The 22,652-nt window shown below is 37.4% G+C and overlaps 1 protein-coding gene across 1 annotated transcript; it reads right to left on the bottom strand.

Annotated features, from left to right (window-relative positions):
- Positions 1-3,332: 3,332 nt before the first annotated feature.
- LOC140232623 (sialate O-acetylesterase-like) lies at positions 3,333-22,148 on the bottom strand. Its single transcript, XM_072312723.1, has 9 exons — positions 22,001-22,148; positions 21,491-21,675; positions 20,576-20,714; positions 18,407-18,590; positions 10,972-11,102; positions 9,876-10,006; positions 7,273-7,433; positions 5,111-5,306; positions 3,333-4,405 (listed from the first exon to the last, which is right to left on the bottom strand). Exons 1-9 carry the CDS (start codon positions 22,110-22,112, stop codon positions 4,127-4,129), a joined length of 1,518 nt encoding a protein of 505 aa, XP_072168824.1. The 5' UTR covers positions 22,113-22,148; the 3' UTR covers positions 3,333-4,126.
- Between the last annotated feature and the right edge of the window lie 504 nt (positions 22,149-22,652).

Genomic DNA, 22,652 nt, shown 5'->3' with positions numbered 1-22,652 from the left:
ACCAAGTTAGTTTCCTGTAAAACGACAATGATTTGATCTCTCATGGTACAGTATCACATTTGGCGATATCCAAAACGATAGTGAAAAAGAGGTCTGTGTAGTCAAAGAGTGTTGATACCAGGTATTTCTGCTCATAACGCAAGATAATCCTTGGTACTTGCAGGTACAAGAAGATGATCATGATAGTGAGAACTGATTGCTAATTGTTACATTCCATTTCTGAATGATGGGCAAATCCAAAACCAATCAAAACAACAAAAATAATATATGCCACAGCCATGAGCCTGACTAGCCCCCTGTCAAGAAAGTTAAGAAAAAAGCCAAACAATTTAGAATTCAATATTAACATCTTGGCATACTGCACTTTGCACAAACTTACAAAGTTCAACTGCAAATACAGTTGCCCTGGTCTGAGAGTCTCCACACCAGTAACCATGGTAATATTCTTGGTTTGCTGTGGAAGGACTGCAGTATACGGTATGGTGCTGAATTCCTTCATCTTCACATGGAGCTGGCTAACTAATACGGATCTCCACGATTTCCACTCATTTAACAAAGGCAGAAGCAGTAATATGATGGAGTCCTATTAAGGACACTTTGAATTTGTCACAAACTTGCTTGCTCTGTTAGCACAAGTGGTGCACCACGCAAGTCGAAAACTCCACTATATTTTGAACAGTGCAAGTATTTTTCACGAGACACCATAGATTTTTCATTTATGTTTGATTATGCAGTATATACACATCGACATACAGTACGCCATTACATCAAAACTGCAAAGATGTAAGAGCATTAAAATAGCAACAGAAATGACTTCAACACAGCCTGAATAACATCTTAGAAATATATCATCTTCAGTTGCTAATTCTCCTGTACTCACATGATTCATTGTCACGAATATGTGACTGTGAAGATTTCAGTTAAAAATCAATGCAGTCTTACACTTCGCACAAGATGACATTGCCTCATTGTGGCAAGCAAGCTAAATATGTTTGGGCAGCATTACATAAAGTACACTACTTATTCTCTGATTTCAGGAAGCGGCAGCACTCATTTCATTCTTGAAAAAAAAAAATCTTAATAGAGGTCATGTTTCATACATATATCATCCACGTAATAGCACAAAAATGTATAATGATCAAACCTGCTTAGACAAGAACGGAAAAACGAGGGATCATCGCAAAAAGAGGAAAATCAACTGATACAATTCATGCTATTGACTTGTGCAAATAAGATACAAGGGAACTTCATTATCACAAGCTGCTCGGGACAACTAAAACATATTTTTTAGACTATCGTGTTATATCAGGGATAAGAATAAAAAGAATATAACAGAGTTGGGACCTACAAAATTAACTCATCATATCAGATATCTCGCTTTATCCGACCTCATTCTAATGAGGTTCCACTGTATTACAGCAAAGAACAAATTACAGCAGGTGATACGGGCATTGAGTTCTTTACTTACTTTTTCAAGCCACCATAACTGACAGCCATCACTGTAGTAAGTAATCTTATCAATCTGACAGGAGTTTCACACCTCAAACTCCCCCCCCCCAATATACTTTGACTGTGCTAACAACTACCTAAAATATAATGTGCATTGACAGTGTATTGTGCATGGACATTCGTGTGTGTGTGTATGTGTGTGTGTGTGTGTGTGTGTGTGTGTGTGTGTGTGTGTGTGTGTGTGTGTGTGTGTGTGTGTGTGTGTGTGTGTGTGTGTAGTCACTATGGAGTTGGAGGCAGAGACTCCAACTCTCCCGCTTTCGACGGGAGATCTTCCATCGAAGGCCCATTTTCGCAAAATCTCTCGTTCTCCCACTTGTGATTTAATTTCTCCCGCCCTGGCTCATGTCCCCCACTTAAAGGGAAGATAAACCCCAAGAGCAATGTGGATTGAGTGAAAGCAGCAACATTAGTAGAACACATCAATGAAAGTTTGAGGAAAATCAGACAATCGATGCAAAAGTTATGAATTTTTTAAGTTTTGGTGTTGGAACCGCTGGATGAGGAGACTACTAGAGGATATGACGTATGAGAGGACAACAATACAAAGAATATATAAAGGAAATTCAACAAAAAATCACTTTTCTAGAATCATGAAAGAGCAATGGACCAACCGCTTTCAGAAAGCAGGAGGAATAATTGCTACCCTTAACATATGTCAATATCAAGTTGATGGAATTCGCAATTTTCATGAAAAGTGGATTTTTGTAGAATTTTCTTTATATTTTCTTGGTTCTGTTGTCCACTCATACGTCATAACCTCTAGTAGTCTCCTCATCCAGCGGTTCCAACACCAAAACTTTAAAAATTCATAACTTTTGCATCGATTGTCCGATTTTCTTCAAACTTTCACTGATGTGTTCTACTAATGTTGCTGCTTTCACTCAATCCACATTGCTCTTGGGGTTTATCTTCCCTTTAAGATGTATTTTCTCCCGCTTGTCACACCAAAACACAGATGATTTGAGTCAATGAATTATTACTTACTTACATGTAGTGCCATCATACGTTGAAAAATAAGCCTGAGATAGCACAAGAGAGCATCTAGAACCCTAGACCCTGGACCCAGGCCGCAAGGGACTTAATTGGTGCTTTGCGTTCATGGTGTGCTCTTTGCACACGTCAAGTTGGAGTCTCCAGTTTGCTAGGGGTTTCACGTGGGAGAATCTCTAGATCAGAAGGTGTTTGGGGTAGGAGTCTCTGTGGAGGTTGTTGAGACAGGCTCGATTGTAAGTACATATTCCTTTTTGTGTTTCGTATTTACCTGAATTACACTGCATTAATAGATTTGCACCATGAATTAAAACACAACCAAGAAGCAAACATCTACAAAGACTGTTGTGTTGAGAGCAAACATAAACAAGAAATAGAGAAGCGTTCTGAGAGCGCAGACCTCTGCCAAGCAGCTAATTTCCACCAACGATCTTCTTCTACCACAGAGATCAGTGATTTTCACCTATGTGTATGCATGCTGAAAATCGCCAGATTTCCCAATATAGAAGCCTTTTGTTACATCATAAACCCTCAGCTGCACGGCGCACCTCACAGTAGAGCACATACTTTAGTGCGCATATGAAAACATAAAAAATGCGTAGCTTGAACTCCCAAGTTCATTGACCCTACCTGCCAAAATATAAAAAATCCTTCATAAAATCCATAAAAGTTTCGGGAGCACGACCAAAATTTCATCATCTGTTACTTGTGTCATTCTCAACCTTTCCTGCATGTTCAATCCAAATCTGTTTGTAACTTTTTGAGTTATTTTGCACACGGACAAACAAACAAACCAATGGTAATGAAAACATATTTAACCTCTTCCCTTAGCGGAGGTAAATATCTCCTTTCAGCTGTTTTTATGATGACGCATGCACTGATATAAGTGAGACAAGATGATATAATAGCTTTTGATAATATTTCTACTCACAAGTAACATATGCATTATATTGCATAAATTTCAATAGAAGAATGAACAAAGAAAGAAAAGGAAATTTACATCTGTAAATCTTACCCATAGAATAAGAGAGCCCTTTGTGAGTAGGCAAGACTTTGTATGCATGAGTTGTATGTACCGGTAAAATTTGAGGCCATGGCTTTATCGCGGTTGGCAAATTGTAAAAGAAGGGCTGCAAAATTAATCGGATTGGTGAATGAATAAGAACAACACTGTAGTATATTGACAAATTGCAGCAAACAATGAAGCTGCACAAGTTTCCACACTCTATGTGAAATTCCCTGCCACATGATTAACCAACTCTTATCTTGATAAAAGAAAATATACACAATGAAAGAATTGTAAAAATTTCTGATAATCTCAATATTTTCTTTGATGCATCTACATTTGCTGCAAATGCAGAAAGAAAGAAAGAAACTAACAAAATAATCTAGGAACTTAATTCCATTTTATAAAAGACATATAAAATAGTCTTGTTGCCTCGACACTTGTTGCATCAACATGATAGTGCATTTATCATTCATTGCATGTTGTATAGCACGAATGTCCTACATGCTATGACACACAACGGTGCTAATTGACATACCTGAACATGCACATACATACACACACATGAAATATGATATGCGCATGACCAACTTTCCACACTTCTCGGACGCCACGTTGTTACGGAGGCGTCCATTTGAGATGGTAGGCATCCTCAATCTCCTTGATGAAAGGTGGAACGGGCAGGCCGGACCGGGCGTCGTAGAGTTGACAGTTTTTGTACGTGCAGGGCATGTCTCGCCAGATGTAACGCACCGCCGACGCCCGGCTCCCCAATGCTATGCAGGGATCCTCCAAGAGTACATACGATGTCCCAACTTCCAGCGTGGTTTCCACTTCCAACCACGGGGCTTTGATCCCCGCAAGAGGGCAGTTTGCAGGTGCTGTGCTACAGCATACCTATTAGAAGAAAAAAAACAAACACCTTAGGGATAGTCTGACCTTAAACCAAAAATATTCTGATGAAACTGTGCTCTTACACTACAGTACAAAGGTGGACATCGTGTGAGTTTCCAGGCTTCAGAGAGAAAGAACACATTATTTCCGGTCTTTTATTTATTTTTTTTTTTTTAACTTGTTGAGGACGAGTCATGAGTATACTCGGGCAGGTGTCTATGGGAAATGCGTGTTTTAGCAAAATCAGCCCGTCCTCAACGGGTTAAGGCTCCTAAGTTTAGTCTCAGCTGCCCCCCCCCCCCCCCCAAATGTTTCTTTGTGACATTAACTATAAATGCATTTTTTTCCAATTGCCTATAAAATGTATGCAGTCCTTGAATTTAGACTTTATATCAAAAAAAATTTTTTTTTTAGTTTCTACACTACTTGACATCAACATTGATGTTATTCTGCAAAATTATACCCCAATGAAGATTTTTTTTTTCGCTCCTCTGAAAATTCATGATTTGGAGATGCAAGGTTTTGTTAACCTATAAATCTTTGTATTCTATGCAATGATTAATAGCCAGCCTACATATGACATGTATCTTTTTTTTCAAACTCAATTATGAATTGTGAAGCAATTCTAAATGCCACCATCATCACTGTCACAATCATCATCATCACCATCCATGATATATCAAAAAGCTAATCATAAGAAGCTCTCACGTCAAATCCGTTTGTCCCCCTCGCTGCGAGGATGGCCTTCCCGTCGTCGAATTCCACGAAGATGTCGCTGGTGGACACCCGCAGCACCGCTGAGGGGAAGGGACCCTGAAAGACCACGTCTTCCTCTCCGTAGGCCACTGAGCGGGCCCCGAGGGTCAGTCTGTCTGCCACATCTTGCTTGTATCTGGGGTGGATGCTAATAGGACAAAAGAGAAGACAAAAACAAAAGCGTAAATTCAATGGAACATATATCGGTTTCCAGCAGGGGTAATCATACTATCTGAGACTTCATATTCTGGTTTTGCAGTATCCAACTATCTATCTACTGGTATCTATCTATTTCTCTTTACATCCATCTCAATTTACATTCCTCTGTCTAGCTATTCATCCATCATTCCATCATCATTTTTCAATCTATCCATCCATCCACATATTCACCTTTCTATCTATCTATTTATCTATCTATCTATCTATCCATCTCATTATATATTCCTCTATCTACCTATCTAGCATTCATTCTATATTCATCAATTTCTGTATTTATCCATCCAGTCATCTATTTACCCATCCAAAAATCTATCCATCTATCTATATACCCATCTTATTATTTAGTCCTTTATTTATCTACCTATCCATCTATTCTTCAGTAATACCATGTGGATATGGGTCTGTAGTGGTCATGAGGTAAAAATGCATAATTCTTCACTTAATGGTTATGGGTTTAAAGGACAAGTTCACCTTCATAGACATGTGGGTTGAGTGAATGCAGCAATGTTAGTAGAACACATCAGTGAGAGTTTGAGGAAAATCGGACAATCTTTTCAAAAGTTATGAAATTTTAAAGTTTCTGCTTACTAAAGGCTGGATGAGAAGACTACTATGGCTTGTGATGTCACATGAGTACAACGATATAAAGGAAGATTAAAGAAAAATCAACATATTTTTACTTTTCTCGCATAACAAAAGAATACTCGACTTCTTTCTTTCAGAAGGCAAGGGGAATAATATTACCCTTAACATACGTCAGTAACTAGTTGAAGAAATTTTATTCAAAAAGTCAAGTTTTGTGAAATTCTCTTTTTATTTTCCTTATATCGTTGTACGCATGTGACATCACACACTGTGGTAGTCTTCTTATCCAGCAGTGACTGCGCAGATACTTAAAAAATTCATAACTTTTGAACGGATTGTCCGATTTTCCCCAAACTTTCACTGATGTGTTCTACTAACATTGTTGCCTTCACTCAATCCATATGTCTATGAAGGTGGACTTGTCCTTTAATACCTCACAAATCACTGCATTTCTGTCTATGGCCATAGCATGCCATTTAACAAAGCTGCTCTGTAAGACGGACGACATGAGAACCCAAAATGGATGTACCGCAGTGGTAGATTTGGAACATATCCTTTGAAAAATATAGCAACAGGAATAGAATGATTCCTAGGTAGTGGAGAGTATGCACAGCTTGTTATGGCTGTAGAAATCCTGTCAGCAGGCTGTGAGATGCATAGTCATTACAAAGTGCTTTGAAGAGCACTGGTCTCTGCAGGAAGAGCACTGCAAGAGGCATTATTGTCATCATTTTGGAAACCCAATGAGAATCACAAAACTTTATTTGTAGATGACAAAGAGGCTTCAATCAGAATGAAAATAAGTACATGATTTACTACAGTTCAATTCAAACAGACTTCCTGTTCAGAATATGTCCCAATACTGTATAAGGTGTTATTTTCGCGACGGTTTAATTTTCGCGAATTTCGCGTATCACAGTTGGACCGCGAATTTAACAACACGCAAAAATGTTGCCATACGCCAAGGTAGTGGTGCGCTTATGTAAGCCTCTGTGTCAATTCGCGAAAACAACATCTCGCGAAAATGTCCATGACCTCCTCATTCGCGAAAATATCTGTACGCGAAAATAATAGCGTATACAGTAACCCTTTCAGTGTCTAAACCATGATGCATTTCATTAGAAAATCTGACCAAAAGTGTATGAATTTTTGAACGTTACCTTTCTTGAATAGAGAGCTCCAAGTGAGTCATTAAGCATTCAGTTAACAAAAATGATCAGAGATGTAAGAATAACACAATCCTTTTTTTCTTTCCTTCTTTTTGGGGATAGTGGCTGCAAGAGAAATAATACAAATGTTGGGCTGCTTACGGGCCATATGGTGAACTGAGATCGGGCAGGTCGATGGCGACTGCCATGAATACATTGGGTTGGCTCGGATTCGGCACGTAGCCGTAATCGACGGTCTGGTGCCATCGAATGGCGCAAAATTCTTGGTCTGGCTCGGTCGTGGGTTTTTCTGAGGTGCACAGCTGCAGAGAAGGAAAAAAAAAGGAAAAGAAAATATCACACATAATCAGGTCTGTTTTGAGACTTCACAAAGGCAGAAAGAGACAGAGGGCCAAGATTTCAGCCAAGTGTCACTGTCTATATGTGAAATAAAACAGGATTTCAACACTGTTAAGTACCCTGAAACTAGAAGCATTGTATATAGGATCCTACAAGATTTAGATGCCCACTACTAAAGAGCAGACCATGAAGCATATTTTTAATGTTATTGTTGCTAGTGCAGTACATTAAAAATTACACTCAATAACAATTACAAGGAACAGTAATATAAGAGATGTAATACAATAGAGTTACTGCATTTCTTCAAGATTCAAATACACTCATCCCAAATCAGTATGGTTTCAGAAATGGGCACTCCACTTCTTCCGCAGTATTAGAATTTATGCAAAATGTCATTCAAGGGATTGAAAACAAAGAATTTACTTCAATGTCTTCATTGACCTGTCAAAAGCCTTTGACTCTATTGATCATGATATTTTAGTCACTATGGTATATGGGGTATGTCTTTAAAGTGGTTTGAAAGTTGTTTACATAATCGACAACAATATACTGTAATAGAAGGTTTCAAATCAGATTATAAGGTTGTAAAATGTGGATTCCTCAAGGTTCCATTCTTGGCTCTCTTCTTTTTTTGATTTACACAAATGATTTACCAAACTGTTCTCAATTGCTACATTATATACTGTTTGCTGACGATACAAATATTTCTATGCGTAACAATGACCTCTCATTATTATTTGACAACATGAATATAGAATTGAAGAAATCAGATGTATGGATGCAGGCAAATAAGTTAATTTTGAATGCAGGAAAGACTAATTTTATGATATTTGGGACTCGTGAGTGTACTGATAATTTTGTCTTATATTATAATAGTGATATGATCAAACGTGTAACAAATATAAAGTTTTTGGGTGTTATGTTGGATGATAAACTATCTTGGAATAGTCATGTTAATATGCTTTGCAACACACTGTGGAGAAATATTGGTATATTGCGAAAACTGAAATTCTTACCTATGCATGCGTTGAAATTGTTATATCATTCTTTCATTTCATCTCATTTGAGTTATTGTACTCTCGTCTGGGGCCATTCAACTAAAAAGAATGTGAAACGTATTCATTTGTTGCAAAAGAAAGCTATACGTATCATAACCCACTCACATTATTTGTCACAAACTTCTGCACTATTCCAAAAAATGAATATATTACCAATTCAAGATATAATCTGCTTCCAAACAGGAATCTTTATGTAATAATATTTATTTGGTGCATTACCAGCCCCCTTACAAAAATATTTTCATCTCAACAGCAGTATTCATTCTCATAATACAAGAAACCAACAAAATGTTCATCCTCCCCTCTACCGAACCGAATTAGCCAAGTTAACAATCTTTTATCAAGGTCCCATTTTGTGGAATACTTTATCAAAGGAACTGAAAAACTGCAAATCATTACAGCAGTTCAGAAACAATTTTAGACACACTTTCTGTATTTAATAGCAACATAGTTTTGTATATTTTGCCAGTATTGCACTCTTTTCTTTTTTCCTTCTTCAGCCTGCTTTGATTGTGTACTGTTTGTGTTCTATAGATTTTGTACCTATATATTGTAAGCTGAGAAAGTCTTGTATTTACTTTGGGGTCTATTCCCAACAAGCCTGAAAGGCTTTGATTGGTCCCCCACAATGAATATGTTTATACTATGACTTGAAATGTAATGATTGTTGTTTTTAATGTGGAAATAAATGAAATGAAATGAAATGAAATATAATATCAAAGGGATGAAGACCCCCCCCCCCTTAATGGCTGTAAGGTAAAACATAGTTTCCATTTGGCCTGATTGCCCTCATTCTCACTATCCCCTGTTATAGGGAGATCAGATGATCTTAGAGGGAGTAAAAGAGGAAATCAGATGAAGCTATGAAAGTCTTCATATAGACAGAGTTCTGAAAATATTTTTGATAGAAATTGTATTGTAAAAATATGAATCTCAATAAAACGTGGGATCTGGGTCCTGTTTCATAAAACTTGTTATCAGTAACAACTGCCATATTTCTATGACAAATTTGCTCTCAGCCAATCAAATGCAAGGATTTCATTAGCTTATAACAACCATCATAACTTGTTATTGACAACAAGTTTTATGAAACGGGGCCCTGGTTATTAAACCAACTTTCAAGAACCACATCCAAACACAGCTGCTGGAGACCGGGAAACTGTTGATAGAAACTTTACATGGAAATAACGCACAGTATTGTGTGATTTGAGGGAACTTGCATTTAATTTCTTGAGTTGCATTTAAACACAACATTTTTAGTAAAGGGGTCCAGGTTCCCGGCAATCCACTCTTATCAACATGCCTATAAAGCAACAAAAAGGAGTCATCTCCATCCATATTGTTTACCTGGACAAAGCCAAACGGAAAACTTTGGTCCGTCTGTCCACCGGTCCCTTCGTACCACTTGTTGCGCCAGTCCTCAATCATCCCGGGAAACAGACACTTGTAGGGTGAGGGATTGACGGCATTGGCTTCACCTGTAAAGTTGAGGGCAGCAGACCTTTTCTTGTAAAATTGGTTGTGGTCAATCTTTTTCCACAAGATTTACTATGCATTTCAACACTTCCTTGATTAAGGCACAATGCCCCCCCCCCCAAAAAAAAAAAATAAAAAAATAAAAAAATGATTATATAACTAAGTACTGGTTTAGTACTGTACCTAACTAGCTAACTATCAAACTAAATGAATAGATAGATAAATAGATGAATAGATAAATATATACATGCATACATACATACATAACATATACATACATAAATAAATGAATAAAAAATAAAAACAAAAATGTGTGTATAATTGTGGTTTATGGACTTGGGCATAGTGCAATATTTTGATTTAAAAAAAAAAAAAAAAAAATCTTTTTTTTTATGAGGAGGGATTCATCCCTTAAATAAGATCCATTCTGACATTGCATTGATATAAGCCCACTAGAACAATAAATTCAATTTATCTTGTAAAATCAAATACAGAATTGATTCAAGGTCTTCCCAACAACTTTCATGTAGAAAGTGGCATTTTCTGCCATCTTGACCCATTGAAGACGGACCAATTTTGCTGTAACATGCATTTCCCATAGACACTTGCCCGAGTATACTCTGGATTTGTCCTAAATGGGTTAATGCAACTCGAGGTTGCCTTATTCAAGGAAAAAAAATCCACCCCCTCAAAACAACAACAACAACATCTACAACAACAACAAAAACCATGAGATATGAGGTAAAGATGGAGGAATAGATTGACAATAATGAAAAAAAATAGCTATCTAGGGAGAGTCACTAGAGCAAAAGGAGGGATGGTCAGGGTGCTTAGACATGTATAATAATATATGCATATTGCTTGTGACTAATTTTCAGCTATTGGGTCACGGGAGTGACTTCCTTTTAAAGTGACAAAAAGAGGAAAATAAAACAAACAAACAAACAGACATTTGGGGATGCCCCACCTTGGTACCAGATGGCCCCCTTGATGGTCATGTTGATGAGGGGATGGATCATGGCGTTCCACAGCCCGCTGTCGTCATGGGGACCAAGCAGTCCTTCTTTCCTCATCCCTTTCTTGAACAGTACATTGGCGCTGCAGATGCAGAGGTTTTGGTAGAGGAATATCAGTAAAAATGTTTCTAGTCCTGTCAGACTATTGCCAAACACTTCACTCTTTTCTACCAGAAGCTCACATTCAAATGCCAGCCATTAAGTGGCAAGAACATTGAGATCAACAACCAGCGTACAAGTACATGCATAATGAAACATGAAATACCCTGGTATATATAAGATACAATTTATGCTACGGTATGAGCATAACTTGACTTCTTCTGACATGTAATGCTAAATGTTAACATTTCAGCACACATATATATGACAGCAAAACATCAAACTTTGATCTTAATTCCCTGATATTGTTATGAACTTTATATTTTTTGCACTAAATGTTTACACATATATTCAAACAATGCAAATATTATATCTTCAAAAAAAAGAAAACCAGACATAGTCACAGTAATGAATGAACATGAAGCAAATGGATATGAGTCCCCAAGAAGCAGAGCTTCTCAATCCCAGCTGACCAGCAAAGGGACCCACAACAAATAAACATGTAACTTATATTTTTTTTAAAACATCCAACCACAGCGCAGAGTCCCAAGAATAAGCAGATCCCAGGGCCAGCCAGCTGAGATCGAGAAGTACATACAAGAACAACAACTTGATAATATACAAAGCTAAAAATGGCAAGGTTTAATGTGCAGTGCGACCCAATAGAAAGGAAACTTGATTTATAGATGTGACATCTCCATTGCCTCTCATGACTGAAGAAAAACCATACCCTCCATCATGAATATCACCAGTTATTTTCCTCTTCCATCACATACATATGCACCAGAAACAAATTTTGAACAATGTAAATCCTCCCCAGTAAAGTACTACAGTTCCTTGGCAAGATAAATCTATGCATGAGTTTCCCTCCTGATGGGACACACTGTATAACCAAAGAGCTATGTAGTAGCTCTTTGGCATAACATATATACATTTATATACAGATGTACGAGGGGGAAAAAAAAAAAAAACCTGAAACATTAAAGATAACATGAGTTCCCCCCGCTGATAATGATATTTGAAATGTGCTAGAGCATCAATTGGTCATACACACACACAAACACACACACACACACGCACACACACACACACACACACACACAGAGTGGTTTGTCGGCACTATACAGAGGAAAATCGATAGACAGACAACGGAGTGTAAATAGATCCAATATAACAAAACCTGGTGAAAACAAACTGATTTCATCAGTCCCAATGAAATACACTTCTTATACAAATCTTATACTGTATTCAATGTTACTCTGTATCAAAGGTATGGTACAGTGCATCACCAATGGATAAATGTATTATGCAGGGGGTGTTAACAAAATAAACATAAAACAAAAATTAAAAGAATGGAACAAAACATTTCAAAATGTCTCTGGGATAATGTAAGTATACCAAAATACCTAGATTGGTGTTACTTAACCTGAAGTTAGAGTCTTACAGATAAAGGATGAACAAAGAGCGATGTTACAGGAATGTGGAATGGCATTTGTTGGTGCAGATGTTAAATATGAAATATATATATATATATATATATATATATATATATATATATATATATATATATATATATATATACACATATATGAAATATGCGGTGTGAATCAGGGCTGTCGCCTAAGAGACGAATAGTTCTTTCAGACACACCGAGTTACTCTAAAAGTGGAAATTTTCGCACATTTTGTGCAACCAGGAGGTAGTGCGAAAATAAAAGCATGCGAATATCTTTGCTTGCCTTATGTTCCAGTAGTTGATATCTTGATTCCGCGGAATGAAAAACACGCGAAACTCTTCTGACCTAGCTGCCAGGTGCAAAAAATTAGTCGCGCAAAAATATCCACTTTTACAGTATTGTATATTCACAAATTATGACGTATGGATATACGATGTATTGATGCGAGACCATTGAGACACAACACCTTAATATACCATAATTGTTTACCTGCATCACACCTCACGCATTGTCATGTATGGGTCTCTCCCTTGCACAGAATAAACTTTGCAAAGGACTTTGCACATAGCATTTATACTTTGTGGTACATTAATGCAGTAGTTTGTGCCAACGTGAGCGTGCGCTGTTAAGCCCTGCGCCAGTTTAAGTGTTGTGCAGTTATACTGGTACTCACAGTGCAACAGCGCCATCTGGTGCTTGGGACATCATACCTTTTACATGTACCACTGCTGGGTCAATACAATAAAGCGGTTGCTATTATGATCACAGATCAACCCGGATTCCTCCTTTTAATTATTGCACTGCCTACTTATTCGACGTAGAAAATGGCATTCAGACACAAATATAATACTGATAGTTTTCGTATAGTTGTAAATGTCGGGTTAATGTACTATGTTATTATGGTGTATATAATTGTACGTTAATACGATTTAGTTTCAATCGCATTCTGTGATATGTCTGTGGTATATTGTGATGTATTTTAATGTTTGTTTTGTGAAGATATCCAATGTACAAAGAATTTCCACAGTGGACAATAAAGTAATCAATCATCATTATCTTCAATCATATACCTCGAATGAATTATGATGTTCTGATCCTCAAACCACACTTTCCACATGCCACATACTTCATATCAATATTATATATATATATACAGCCATTCAGACATATAAAAATAGTGCAGAAGACATCCCATATATCAAAATGTCATATGTTCATATGTCATATATCCATACGAGAACTTTCTAGTCTGAAAGGGGGGGGGGGGAGAGATTAGCTTAATATGACAATTAGGTAAGTACTTCTAGCACCTCAAACTATTAAGGAATTTCACATGGGACTATTCTTGACTATTATTGTCTCGAATATGGGCAGGTAATGTAAAGTGAATGCAGAGAATGTACCAGTAGGTATCAAGCATTTCTGTTCATTTATTCACTTCCTCTATTCAACTGAATACTGAATTGTGTTGGCCTGTAGGCGGGTCAGGGTCAAACTGTAGGCAATGACACCACTGCCCACGCATTGAAATAAAATTTTGTGCTCAACCAGTTGACACAATTTCCATCACAATACCCACTGAATCACTTACAGGCTGGCTATTGTGTCCTGTGTGCAGTATTTGACTGTGCACAGCAACCACAGATTCCTTGTAGAGCCCTATCTGTTGGCGTAGTGATAAGTTACTATAATTCTTTGTGCCACAGCTGCATCTCACTTTTAATGACCTTTTTCAGGTCGAACTGACATTGTTTGTTTGTCTTTTGTTTTCTAGTCATTTTTGTTGGAGATAACTAAATTAATAATGTCCATGTGAGTTTTCTCATGCATATACACTGTACTGTATGTCCCCTCCCCCCCCCCCCAAAAAAAAAAATACAAAAAAAAAAATACAAAAAAAAATACAATGGGACCCTCTGCAATGATAACTTTAAAAATGGGGAATCAATCCAAATACAATTTCAGGGTATGAAACTATAAATTTTTACCAACATCTTACTGAAAATCTCATCCGATTTGCTTCAGTGGTCAAAGAGAAATGAGGAGTTTTGTAGAGCATGTCAGGAATCCCTTCCCTCCAAGTTCTGTCCATTGTGTTCACACATTTTGCAGTTCCAAGAGCATCCAAGTGCTAGACTTAGAAGAATCAGAACCAGGACATGCTTTACAATGATCCACATTTCTTTGTGACCACTTAACCAAATTGAACGGGGTTTTCTGCACAATATAGCTAAGATGTTATGATTTAAGACCCTGAAGTAGTATTTAGACAGTTTAATCATATTGGAAGTTATCAATGTGAAAATCCGATTGTAATTTTTAGGGGGGACACACTGTATGTGTACAGGAGACATACACAAGATGTCTTATCATGCATACAATGATTAACATGATCTAAAAAATAGTGATGCAATTTGATTTGGTGTCCACACTATCAAGAGAAGTCACTCATCTACTATGGCCACCTGCCTGGAAAGGCCACCTCTTTATGTTTTCCCATGAGTGGCTACTTCTTATCAGGTTTGTCTGTATCATCATCAATTTACTTTATACACCATATAATTCGCAGGGTTCTTATTACTGCAAATTTCACCAGTTGGGTTTTTTTGCATATTCAACAACATGTGACAATAATCATAAACTTTAAAATCGACATTAAAAGGACATGCTCACATACATTTCTCCATTAATTACAGTACTCCACAATCCCAAATTACCACTAGAGATTGTAATTTGTCATCACTGACAAATTAAGGTGATCCGATTTTTTTTTATCAATGATTCGAGTCCTGATCGCAATAGGCATGACCATACAAGTTTCATCTGTGTTTAGAGACATTGGCCGTGTGATGTTTGCATTCTCATTTAGCAAAGGGAGTCGTATCTGCCATCATTGGTACCAAATTCTGTATACACTGAATAACGAAGATACAGCAACGAATACATAAGACCTTTGACCCACCTTTACACTCCCAAGATGGCATCTGAGGAAAAAGTGGTTATTTTGTGAAATGATTCTTGCGACATCGTCTATATACGTGTGCAAAATATGGCAAAAATAGGACAGTTATTCACCAAGATACAAAATGCAACATTTATGACCTTTGACCCTTATTTACATACCCAAGATGTTGTCCAATCAAGTAATTGTTATTTCATGAAATAATGTACGTGACATGAACTAAACATGTGCAAAATATGGGGGTGATAGGGCGTGTTTTTCTTGAGTTATTACAAAGAAAGTTGCAGAAAGAAAGAAATATCTAAATACATCGAAGATAAGCTTTAATTTCAACCAAGATTTTTAATGTGATTCTGACATCGTATGAATAAACGAAGGGCATATAACGATAGTGCAAAGTCTCAGCTACAACATATTAAAATCTGGGAGAAATTCACCGAAGGGTAAGTGAGCTAGTGCTAGATAAATACGATCATGTCAATTTTCACATAAAAAAAAAATCCGTCCCATAGAGATAACACGTCATAACGAAGATACAGAAAGAAGTACATATGACCTTTGACCCTACTTTGCACAGACAAGATGGCATCTGAGCAAAAAGTAGTTATTTTGTGAAATGATTCTTGTAACATGGTCTTGACGTGTGCAAAATATGGGAAAGATAAGACATGTATTCACCAAGATACAGGATGAAACATTTTTGACCTTTGACCCTAATTTACATACCCAAGATCGTGCCCGATCAAGTAGTTTTTATTTTATGAAATAATGTACGTGACATAAACTAAATATGTGCAATATATTGGGCTGATAGAGCTTGTTTTTCTTGAGTTATTGCAAAGAAAGTTGCAGAAAGAAAGGAATATGAAAATACATGGAAGATAAGCTTTAATTTCAACCAAGTTTTTGGGCATGATGCCGACTCCGTATGAAAAAACGAAGGGCACACTAACGATAGCCCAAAGTCTCAGCTACAACATACTAAAATATGGGAGAAATTCACCGAAGCATAAGTGAGCTAGTGCTCGATAAAGATAGTCATGTCAGTTTTCATTTCCAGAAAAACTGCACTCCCATAGAGATAACACGTAAACTGGTCAAATTTAACAATGTTACTTTTAATCCCTTTTTACGAGGTGATGCCGTCATCCAATCAAATTGTTGTTAATATATATCGGAAAGACCATTTATTAAGCTACAACATATTGAAATTTGGACGAAAATCAACTAAAAAATAAGTGAGATATGCTTGAATGAATTTGAAATTTGATGACGTCATTTTGAAAATTTACTTTTTTTACTTTATTAAGAGATTTGATATATTTTAATCATTTTTCCAGCATTGCCAACCCATGAAATGACATGTACAACTCATCAGCTTTCAGAATATGTAAAAAAAATGGGGGGTCACCGTCCATCCTGACGAGTAAAATTGGATTTAAAATTAGCAGTTTTTTGGCATTGTTGCACTGTATATCGCCATTGACGCGCGCGCGGAATTTCAACTTTGACGGACCCGTATGACGTCATTTTGAGTCAGATTGACTTGAAACTTGGTAGAAATATTCCTTGACATTTCACACATCCGATCAAAGTGAAAAAACGGGAAATTTTCATTGCATATGAGCTGTGCGTGCGTATATGTGCGCGCGCGTACGCGTCCGTCCGATTTTTTCAATTTTTCAAAAAATGCTCCAAATGGTCTGAAACGTGTGCAAAAAAATTTCTAGCTCGATTTGAGCATACAAATATTTGAACGCGCGCGTACGCGCGCGTTCTAAAATAAATATGAATTTTGACAATATGAGTAGAATCCGCTTGACTTAAAGTATATGTGACGTAAATTTCATTGAAGAATTCTATTCCATTAATGAGATATGGATGAAAATGTGTTTTCATATAATGACGTCATAGTGACGTCATGGTCGACTGATCACTATGATTTTATAAAATTTTTCGTCTTTGGGACATGATACATATATGGTATTAGTTTGAAATTGATACTGTGAGAACTTTCTGAGTACGTAGATACACAACTTTTGTCCAGAAATAAAGAAGAAGAACAAAGAATCCGTACAGATACAGAAGGTGATCCGAGAGGATACTCGGATCACCTAATTAGGCCTACCACAATAACCACTCGCAAAATTGTTGCGAAGTCCCAATTTGTTAAAAAATTAGACTCCCTACAATACATGTGACCCGCAACAACAAAAGGATCCAAAAGTCGCTGACAGCTGAGACGAGAAAATCGAGTTTGAAGTCAGATCATCAAAATCGGTCAAAACCATCAAATTTTTTGTAGTGTAATGTTTTGTCTATCATCCGCTGAAATTTTGAAGCTAGATGATTAAAGAAAAGGCAAGAAATTAATGTTTTTCTGGGCCATGATTTTCCAACTTTCAACAGCACAGAAACACGTCCGAAGATTTGGATTTAGCGCCGCAGATAGACTCCACCCCTAGCAACGAGAGAGTGATCTTATTGGTCAGTGCGTGGCATCGGTTACTGATTGGTCATGTGTAGACCGCTGGTACTAAGTTTGAATGAACATCGCAGAGGTTGCTAGGAACATACCTTCTATTGTCAAGAGGTGAAAACTCTCTTACCTCCCCTTGATCACGATTGAGTCGGAAGGAAAACTTTGAAAGCGTTTTTCTCGAAACGCTGATTTCCTAGACCACTTGACATGCTCTCATAAAATCATCGATATCTCCGCAACCGAGCACTTTTATGAGTCTTGTTACATGTGAAATTAATGAGGAAGAGTAAGGAAATAATGTATTGTCATTTTCAGAAAATCGACCTCCCCCGACTTTCGGATCTTTTGTTGTAGTGGGTCACATATGTCGCACACAGTTATCTGTACCTGTCTGATGTGACATTGCACTTTGCCAGCACGGAGGGCGAGGACCAGGCCTCCACTGGGGTCCCGCCCCAGTTTGAGGAAACGAGACCGATAGGGTACTTCAGGTGGTTGTAGAGATTGCGACCGTAGAGCCAGCAGAGGGCTGAGAAGAAGTAAAAGCCTGGCTCCCCTTGCCCGAGCACCGCTTCATGGATTAGGGTTTTCACAAAGATACAATGACTTTTTACTAGGGTTAGTATGGTATGTGCCTCATCACCACAAAAAAACAAACAAACAAACAAACAGACCCAAAACCCCCAAAACCTGATGAAGTTGTCAAACATTCAATTTTTCTGATTTTGGTGCCAAATGCTGCATTCTTTTTTTTTTTTGTTCCAAACTTTTCCATGATCTATATAATTTTTCCACTTTGCTTCCAAAATCTACCACAGAAGCAGTAGGGAAACCAGTCACCAGACCAACATAGTTTTATTTTTTTTTTTTGAAAAAATTCAAATAAGCATATCAGCTTTGAAGTCAAGAATGCAGGCAGGCATACTGGCACTTACGCAAGTGAGCATGACAAGTTAATTCAAACACTACATGTACCAAAATGCAAACATGCCACTTAAGAACCGAAAAGTTTCCCCACTCCAAAACACTCCCACGACCCTTGAGATAGCAGGTAGTAAGATATCAATGTTTGATTCCTAATTAAAAAATTTCTCTCTTTTGGGGGGAAGTTTTCATCATCAAAATCACATTAATTTGCAATTTCCTCAGCTGGAATGTTTACAACTTCATCAGAGTACCATGGTGACAGGGCTCATACATGTACACATAAGATTAATTGTATCCATATTTGTGACCACAAAACATAGATTACACATTTCTCAAACGAACAAAACCAGTGATGTTTGGAACATTACAGGGGAATTTTGGACCTGTTCAAAGTTAGTCTGAAGCACAACAATGAAAATTTGGCCAAAATTGGATTAAAAGTAGCAAAGTTATGACATTTTTAAAGATTTACTAAATTTTCCAAAGATATTTCTTGAAAAGTTGATATGAAAGTGCAACTGAGTGAGGTGATGGTCTAATGGTCTAATATTCACAATGATTTCATTCTTTGCAAACTTGTCAACATGGCCCCCTTATTTTTGAGAGAAGGTGTTTGCATGGCGTAGTATATTAGATACACTTGGTTTGCGGTTCACCATGTATGTATAGTTCTTAGAAGGACTGTTGAAGTGACAGGAGAAAGATAGAAAGAAAAGTTGGATGAGAGGTCCTCATGTGAGGATGGACAGTCAACTGTCCGAAACGTTGAGTCTTCTCTAACTCTCCTATACTTCCTTGGTTCACAGTCCTTTTCAGGACTACACTCATTCCAGAAAGAGTACTCTTACTCAATTCTCACCTCTCATCCAACTTTTCTTTCTATCTTTCTCCTGTCACTTCAACAGTCCTTCTAAGGACTATACATACATGGTGAACCGCAAACCAAGTGTATCTAATGCCCCCTCATATTGTTAGGGAGGCCAAACAGCAAACTTCATCACAAGGCTGCACACTGGCACCGGTCCGATGGTCCAGACCGGTAAAAATCACTGTCGGGCAAGTAACTCTTCAGAAATACTGGTCCAGTGAAAAAAAAAAAAAAAAAAAAAATCTTTGTTGCGGCCAGTCAAAAAAAAAAAAAGAACCAGTCGGATGAAGGAAAGATAGAAGGACAATCACACTGTTCAACAAGTTCTTCACAAGTGGTCGTATCAAGCTTTGTCTGGAATACAGTAGCGATGTAAAAATAATGGCCCATCAGCGTCTAAATCCCACATCTTCAATGTGTATCATGCTGGGTGAGAAGGAAATTTGATACCCATGCCATGCCAGCCAGGCCAAGCTTGTGGAAATTTTATAAAAGCAGAGTAGATCAATAAGTGGACCAACAGGAACTTGTTGGACCAGTAAAAAAAAAAAAAAAAAAAAAAAAAATGGGTTAGTGTGCAGCCCTGCTTAACATTCCAAGGTGTCCAGATCCACTAAATTGCACTCAATTAGAACAAAACAATCCCACCATCAAAGACATATCTCAATGTGCTTTTGTTGTGAATGTGCTTGAATTTCATAATATTGAATTCATTATACTAATGCTTTTGTGAATAACTACATCGTTTTTTGGCTGTATACCAGGATCTGGTCTGGACCACGGCTTGTAGAGCTTCATGAGGTCATAGTAAGGAGTCGGCGAATCTTCCTGAAAAACGGACATCACCCTGATGTCTGTGTACTGGTAGGATTGCTGCAGATCCACTGAGCCATTGAAAGCCTGCAGATTATGCACAGTTGCATAAAAAGGATGGAACAGGCAAAATCAGACATTTACTGGATCACACATAGTAATTATTTCCTTATTATCAATGTCATTCTTGTCTTCATAATTTATGAAAAAATAAATCAAAATGCATTTGTCCACAAGCAAAAATGCTGAGGACAACACGAATTTCCTTTGACAGTGTGATTGCTTCTTACATTCTATTTCTTTTTGTTTCAATCATTTGTTACCAGGTCACTTCACATGATTTTATTTAATGATCTGATAAATACATACTGTACACATGTATATGTCATATTTTTTTTTTTTTTTTATTTTTTTTTTTTTTTTGGGGGGGGGGGGGGTTATTTTCACAAATTTAGCGAGTCGGGTGCCATCTACGAATATAACAACAAACACATGAAAATAGAAACTCTGATCCCGACATGAATGCAACACTCCTGCACACATTCTCAGTGCATTTCTGTACTCTCTGATTGCGTATGTAACCACTCACAAAAATGTCAGAAAGTCCCCATTTGTGAAAAATTTTACTTGCTAAATATATGGTATATACAGTATTTACATTCTGGCAATGGCTAAATGTTAAGAACAGGACATCTGCCTCCTTTCATAAAAAATGACAAAACTAAAGCAAAACAAAAACAGCCCTGGAGATCTATCAAGGTAATATCAAGTACCACTTAACCAAGAAATATAAGTGCCTGCACCCTGCTTATAGTATGGCAGGTTGAAATAAATACCCAAGGAACACCCTATCACCTGTTTACCTGCTTCACATCAAAGGCCATGTTGCTTTGACCACTGCACACCCAGACGTCTCCAAACATCACATCTTGCAGGTTAATGGCCTCTGTGACCCCATCACTCTCAGAGGTCACCTTAATGGTGAAAGGGCCGCTGGGTGGCTGAGGGTCAAGGGTTATTTTCCACACTCCAATGGTTGTGAAGGCAGCTTCAAAGAGACAAAAGGACAACATGATTTTTCATGATGTTATGATCAGAATTATACTGTACTGTACTACTGGTACATGTGAAGTCATTTGAGTATAGCTACAAAAAAAATTGTATTTTTCTCCAATATCATCAAAAGTGGCACATAGTTTGCAACTACAGAAATCAAAGTAAGAAGGTGACAGTAAATGTACTTGTTTTTGCATAATTTTGCCGAAGAATGTCATCTCATCACTATACAACAAATGGGGCTTGGTATCACTACACTAGTTAGTAACCAGGGTTTGTTTTGTTTTGTCTTGTTTTGTTTTGTTTTGTTGTTTTACCTCCTCCTGCAATGGTTGGGTAACGTTTTCCTTTGAGCTTCAGTGTTACATTGGCTCCAATGTCAGCATAGCCCCACACCACTGCCCTGGAAGGCTCCATTTGGAGAACCATGTGATCCGAGTAGTAAGCTGCCAACTTGAAGTTGCTGGCGGTCGGCGCTGCATATTAACAGAGAATAGAGAGTGTGGTGCCAATGATGCACACAGCAAAGTTTGTGGGTAACATAACTCTTCTGCTCAGCTGCAGAGTGGGTCCCTGTTGATAGGAGTGTTATGATGCTCTTTGTACACGTGCCTTTATTTATTGACAATCTCCTCCAGTCTATAGCAGCCAAAGTTACACATTTAATTTTATATTCTTTGCTTTGTTAAAGACAAATAAAGTTTCTTGTTTTGAGGATAGGAATTAGGGTAATTGACTCATCATTTTATTATATTCTAGCTCCTAAAAGAGAGGAGGTGGTGTTCTTTATGGTCAATGCTAACTTGGCAAGATTGATCTTTCTCATTTGTTATTCATTGGTCATTGCGATTAGCGTTGCTTGATAACTAACTTATTTTACTGATTACTGTTTTTATTTGACATCTCTTCTAACACTCTGGTTTCTGTGTTTAATCTCCCTAACTAGTACTAACTAGTTTCTAGTTGTAC

Source organism: Diadema setosum, chromosome 9 (genome assembly GCF_964275005.1).
Source record: "Diadema setosum chromosome 9, eeDiaSeto1, whole genome shotgun sequence".
Lineage (NCBI taxonomy): Eukaryota > Metazoa > Echinodermata > Echinoidea > Diadematoida > Diadematidae > Diadema > Diadema setosum.
Note: the sequence above shows the minus strand (reverse complement) of the source record. Positions and strands in the feature narration are given on the sequence as shown.